This window comes from Pongo pygmaeus, chromosome 3 (genome assembly GCF_028885625.2).
Source record: "Pongo pygmaeus isolate AG05252 chromosome 3, NHGRI_mPonPyg2-v2.0_pri, whole genome shotgun sequence".
NCBI classification, from domain to species: Eukaryota; Metazoa; Chordata; class Mammalia; order Primates; family Hominidae; genus Pongo; species Pongo pygmaeus.
In genome coordinates, this window is record NC_072376.2 from 165,622,240 (window position 1) to 165,628,239 (window position 6,000).

A 6,000-nucleotide genomic window follows, 5' to 3' on the forward strand; every position below is an offset into this window, starting at 1 on the left:
AGCAGAGCGAGACTCCATCTCAAAAAAAAAAAAAAAAAAAAAAAAGAACGTGAGGCAACAGATATGACAAGCAGCAAGATTATGTCTACACAAACTTTAGCTAAAAGTTACCAGATAGATAATAAGATGTTTAAAATAATGACATAAAAAAAGGAATAAATAACACAAGGGAAAAAAAACCCAAAGCACAATGTGTATAAAAAAAGAACACGTAGGCCAGGTGCGGTGGCTCACGCCTGTAATCCTAGCACTTTGGGAGGCCAAGGAGGGTGGATCTCCTGCGGTCAGGAGTTTGAGACCAGGCTGACCAACATGGAGAAACCCCATCTCTACTAAAAATACAAAATTAGCCGGGTGTGCTGGCGCATGCCTGTAATCCCAGCTACTCAGGAGGCTGAGGCAGGAGAATCGCTTGAACCCGCGAGGCAGAGGTTGTGGTGAGCCAAGATCGTGCCATTGCACTCCAGCCTGGGCAACAAGAGTGAAACTCTGTCTCAGAAAGAAAAAAAAAGAATAAATTTTCTAGAAATGCCAAATAATGATGACTAAAATTAAAAGCCCAGTGGATGGCTTGACCATCAAGATAGACAAGGTGATTGCACTAATCTACCCTCAGACCAGTAGTGCAGAGTTCCTGTCTCTCCATGTCTTTGCCAACATTTAAGAGTAGTACAAACTACATACGAATAGGCAAGCTGCAGTTTGCATTGTTTCGTTACAGAATTGAGCCCATCCCAGTCAATATCTTCTCTCTTCTGGTTTCCTGAGATTCCAAATTTCAGACACAGAAGGACTTTAAAGCTCATCCTCTCTGTCTGTTTTCTGGGGGAGTCCCTTAGAGTATTTGGTCGTAATGGCCAGTTCTCAGTAGGGCTCTCCCACAGTGACTGCCTGACATAAGGCTGTTCTTCTCCTCGCTGGTTCCCACACCCTGAAGCCTCTTACCCAGTGACTTCAACATTCCGTTTTTCCTGCTTCTAGTCTTAAATCCCCAGATTCTCTTGTGCTCACTCTGCACCTCTTTCAGCCCCTCCCTTCCTCCTCAGCAGTCTGAATTTTAACCCAACTCTCATCATTCCTCTTCCTTTCAGCCAGTCTCTGACCCAGTGCAAACAAATGCAGCTCTATAATTGACATGCAGCAACCGCAAAGCCTAGTCAAGAGTTCTGTGCTGCACCTACAGCTGGAAAGGCTCAACAACCACAGTTTTCTAAACCCAAAACTAGACGAGTAGCCTGGCCAGAGCCTGGAAACCCAGAGGTAGTATGGAGTACGATTAGAGTATGGACTCCTGAGGCAGAATCTTACTTAGATTCACTAATTAGCTGTGTGACCTTGGGCAAGTCACTTAGCCTGTCTGTGCCTCAGTTTTCTCAAATGTAAAAACAGGGATAATAGTGCCTACCTTATAAGGTTGTTCTGAGAATTAAATGAGTTAGTGTATGTAGCGTTTAGAACAGTGCCTGACGTATAATGAGTTCTATATATGTTAGCTACCATTGTTATTAATACTTGAAATTGGGACTGTCCCAGGAAACAGCAGATGTCAGCCGTGTTCATTAAAATAAGATATGCCATACCAGTGTCAGAATGTGTAGCCTTACTTACATAGCTAGTATTTTCTACTATTCTTTCTCTCCTTGTCAAGATTCATCCAATACTTACATAATTCTTATTCTTCTGAACCAGCCCAGAAAATCTCCCATTTCTCTCTGTTTGGCCACCAAAACACTCACAGCATCCTTGTTTCTGCCTCATGGCCTTTAGCTCTCCCTTCTGCAACAATTCTGCTTGTGGCAACTAATAAATCCCATGCTTTTGATATTTAGGAAATTGCTTTTGGTTTTCTGATAGTATTAAGCTGACATTGACAGGGCATAAAGAACAGAGATGGGGACACCCCTGCCCCGCTTTACTCCATGAGCAGAATGTCTCCTTGAGTTTGAAATTTCTTAGGATCCTACACTGGCCAAGACACCTAGGCCCAAGCTTTCCTTTAACTATGCTCACCCATTTGATTATAGTCCCAGAAAAGCTGCTTTCTTATTTCTCTCCTGGTGACTTCCAAGTGAATTATTTCTCTTGGGGTAGAACTCAATTCTATGTCAGACTATCTATCTCTAAAAAGAGAAGAGGTCTCTGACTCAGAGCTAAGAGTGCTGGTCTCATGCAACTGCAGATATTATCTTATGTTGCCTGCTCGTTGTTAATAAAGGCTTAATTTGAGATGCATCTCAGAGTATACTCACAAAGCGTCAGGCCGTTCAGTAGGTTGGATTCTTCTAACAAACATCCCCAGGTATTTTTTGAAAAATTCAAGGAAATATACCTGTGACACCCAGAAAGTAACTCATATCCTGAAGCCTTAGGCACTATTAGCTAAAAGTAGTGTACATTAATTAATCTTAAAAATCTTTAATTTAAAATCACCTTTTCCATGATGAATCATCTCAAAGTCATAGCTTTTATTCAACAGCTTTTTGCAAGTGGGCATTTTTCAGACATTGGGAATCCCGGCAGGGCCCAATGAGCATGTTGGATTATTTAGGTAATCCCTGCACTCTACTGAAATGCAACTTTTCATCTTTGACTTCTCTTTACATTCCAACACTACCTGTTTACAGGAGCTATCAGTTTTTTTTGTTTTGTTTTGTTTTGTTTTGTTTTGTAATCAGCCTCATATCCATTCTAGGGATGATTTTCATATTTATCAACAATTATTTTCTAATTTATGCTGAGCCCTTACAGGATTTTGGAAAGTCAAAGGTGAACTACAGAGGATTTTCCCTGGAGTTGTTCACAGCCAGTTAGGAGGCATGGACACAAATATGGTTCAAAGTGATTAGCAGAAGTTTAGGTCTATGGGGGCACAGCAGCAGGTACAAGTAGAGCTCCAGGGAAGGGGCAGAGAAAGGAGACATCAAGGAGGAGATCACATTTAGTTTGATACTTTTAAGGTGACACAAGAATTTGCTAGGTAGGAAAAAGAATGTATTCATTATAGGCAAGAGCCACGGGGTGGGAAGACAACTGAAAGGAGGTGCCACTGGGAAGGAGGTTGCAGTGAGAGTCTAAGGGGCAAAAATGAGGAACAAGTGAAAGGGCATAAATGAGGGGTCCTTAAGGGGGAAGATGTGTATGATCGGATTCAGGTGTCAGAAAGGCAACTTTAACCGAGTCTCTTCGGATTCTCTTTTTGCATCTCCTGAATTGCAGACACTAGGACTCAATCATTTTTTAGAAGCTAAAAAAAAAGTTCAGGCAAGATAAATTAGTATTAAGGGAGTGTTTGAGGCACCTGTGGCAGCGTTGCGCAATAGAAGAGGTGGAAGGAGGATGGCTAGGCTTTTCTTCCCTGATGTCCTACTATGAAAGGTTCCAGAACTCTTGGCAGAGACAGTGATCGGTTCTCGGGCAGCGGTGGGGGGAGGGGGGCAGTGGTGGGGGGGCGGGGGTGGAGGAGCTCAAAGAACTCTGGAGTAGAAGCCAGAAGAGCTGACTAGCAGCAAGACCCAGACATCTCCCTTCTTCCACCTCTGTTTCTTCACCTGTGTGCCCAATATGGTTTGAGCTGCATCATCTTCAAGTTCCCTTCCAGCTCCAAAACACTGGGCATAAAACAACACATCAACTTCCAAACCCACTCTGAACACTAAACTCAATTTAACCAGACATCTTTTCAGCTGGAATGATTTGCCTTCCACTTTGTTTTCTACCTCAGATGCCTGGGGGACCACATGGAGAACACCCAGGGGAAGAGAAATTGATGGGGTGGGGTGGCTGGGTGCTGGCTGCTGACCTCCAGGAAGTTGTCACATCTGTTAGGTTGTGGCTGATGTCCCTCATTCTATCTAAAGAACTGTAGCTTGAGAACTTTCCTTTTGCTTGGTAAATACTGCCCTACACTAGAAGCAGTCGGTGTTCATCGACAGAAACAATGGGCAGCGAGTGTATTTGCCCAAGGGCAAGTCAACAAGAGAGGCAGCTGAGGGTGCTTGTGCTTGTTGTAGCAACTGGCAAGGGTGTAAATCAGTTGTTGCTTTTAGCCCATAATAATGAGATTCAATATTTTGTTTTTTCCAATACCTTTGATTGGTTCCAATCATATTACTTTTTCAAACAATTCTTCATTAGTAACAATCAATGCAAAAAAAAATCTGTAAAAGTAACAAGGTGCAATAAAAGTAGATGAAAGACCTTACTTGATGTGTTAGAGGGGTACCCTCTTAACACATAGCTCTTTGGTACCTCTTCGGATAATTTCCCTTTTCCTTTTTTTTTTAAGTTTATGTCGTTTCTTTAGTATGCTTTCTAGTAGTAAATTTTCACACCCCAGTTTTCCCAGGAGATTTTGGAACCAGCAGACTTCTCAGCCCACACCATTAAAAGCAAATTAATCATGTCTCTGTTTCAGCCGATTGAAGCTTTTTTTTTTTTACATAAACTGCCAAAAAGTTTATGGTTTTCTTAATATGCCCATTAAAGCTGGTAAATTACAGGGACGCACACATCCTAGAGGACAAAGACTGAAAGAGGGTTAAATGAAGTGAGAGAGCTGGAGCCAGTTTAGACAGCTGCAGCGAAAGCGAAGTCCCCTCTCCATCCCACCCCCCCAAAAAAGGAGTTCTAATTTTCTCCACTTCTTTCACAGAAAGGATTAGATTTTCTGGGTGTCACCCCCCCCGGCAGAGTTCTGTAGCCTCGGGCACCCTACCAGCTTTTGCGATCCTCCTTCCCAGGAGTAGGAAGTGGAGGCGGCTTACCCCGGCCGACGGGAACGAGCGCGATCACCAGGGCGAAGACTAGGGCTGCGCGGGGAGCCTGCATGTCCGCTCGCCTCGGCAGAGGCGCGCTCAGGATGCTGCGCCGGGCTGCAGCCTCTCTGAAACGTGAACATTTCCTGTTTCCTGCTTGTTTGGGTCGGTGCTGACTTGAAGGAGAGGTGTGTGCCTGTTTTTTAGGAAGTGATGTAATTCTGCAGGAGCCTGTCAGACCAGCAAGGATTGCAAAAGAGAAGTTGCTGTTGAAGCACTGATTCTATTAGCACGCCTCTCCAGCCCTTTGGAGTCTCGGCCTCCAGCTTTTGAAACCGTCCCCGGGACAACAGAGTCCCTTGCTCAGATGTCATTCGGTATCTGGGACTGGGAGGGGTCCTGGACCACACGCATTCTCACTCTGTGATTTTGCTTATCCCCCAGGTGAGGCTCCGGGGCTGCCTGGAGCCTAGGAAGAAGCTGTCCTGCAGAACTTTCTGCCCTGATGGAAATGTTCCAAGTCTGCGCCGTCCAGTACAGTATCAACCACGCTGGCCGCTGAGCATTTGAAATGAGGCTAGTGCTGATGGAACTTTAAACTTTATTGAATTTTTATGAAATTTTAATAACTCCAAGTGGCTAGTGGCTGCTGTGTTGGATAGCGCAGGCCCAGACAGCAGGGACAACTGCATCATCAGAAAACTGCCAGACCACTTCTCTCCTGCCAGGCCCATTCTCCTTTCTCCACCCTCGAATGCCCTCCTCCCACCAAGGCCCTCGCCAGATGGAGGTGGATGCCACACCCACACCTGAAGGTTATGTTCCGCTTCCCCAGAGAGAAATGATCTTTTCAAGGTCCATTTCCAAAGGAGGATATGCTCTGAGGGTGGAGGTAGCGGTGAATCTGCATCTCACCTTCCTTCCTTCTTACTTGACGATCAAGTTCTCAGACAACAAACAAAACAGGACTGAATTGAAATAGAATAATGGTGGAAATCCTATCCAATCAAAACAATACAGAAAGGTCGTGTCTAGTATACAGGGGAGATTAGTGTGTGTTGGGTGTTCTGTTGGAGGTCCTTCCCTTGGTTTAGGTTTAGGGCCTAAGCATTCAGAATGCAGTTTCATAATCGTGGTGCCAAGAGAGACAGACAGATGGAGAGAGGGGTAGTGTTGAGGCATCAGACACATCTCATCTCTAAACCTTTCCCTGCAGATTACCATCTGAGTCACCACTTCCCGTCGT

At 44.5% G+C, this 6,000-nt stretch overlaps 1 protein-coding gene across 1 annotated transcript in view; it reads right to left on the reverse strand.

Annotated features, from left to right (window-relative positions):
• TMEM154 (transmembrane protein 154) overlaps positions 1–4,936 on the reverse strand; it is a 54,199-nt gene extending 49,263 nt beyond the window's left edge. Inside the window, exon 1 of the mRNA XM_054485752.2 lies at positions 4,764–4,936. Coding sequence (XP_054341727.1) covers positions 4,764–4,827 — 64 coding nt within the window. The 5' untranslated portion in view covers positions 4,828–4,936. The remainder of the gene's footprint in view (positions 1–4,763) is intronic.
• Between the last annotated feature and the right edge of the window lie 1,064 nt (positions 4,937–6,000).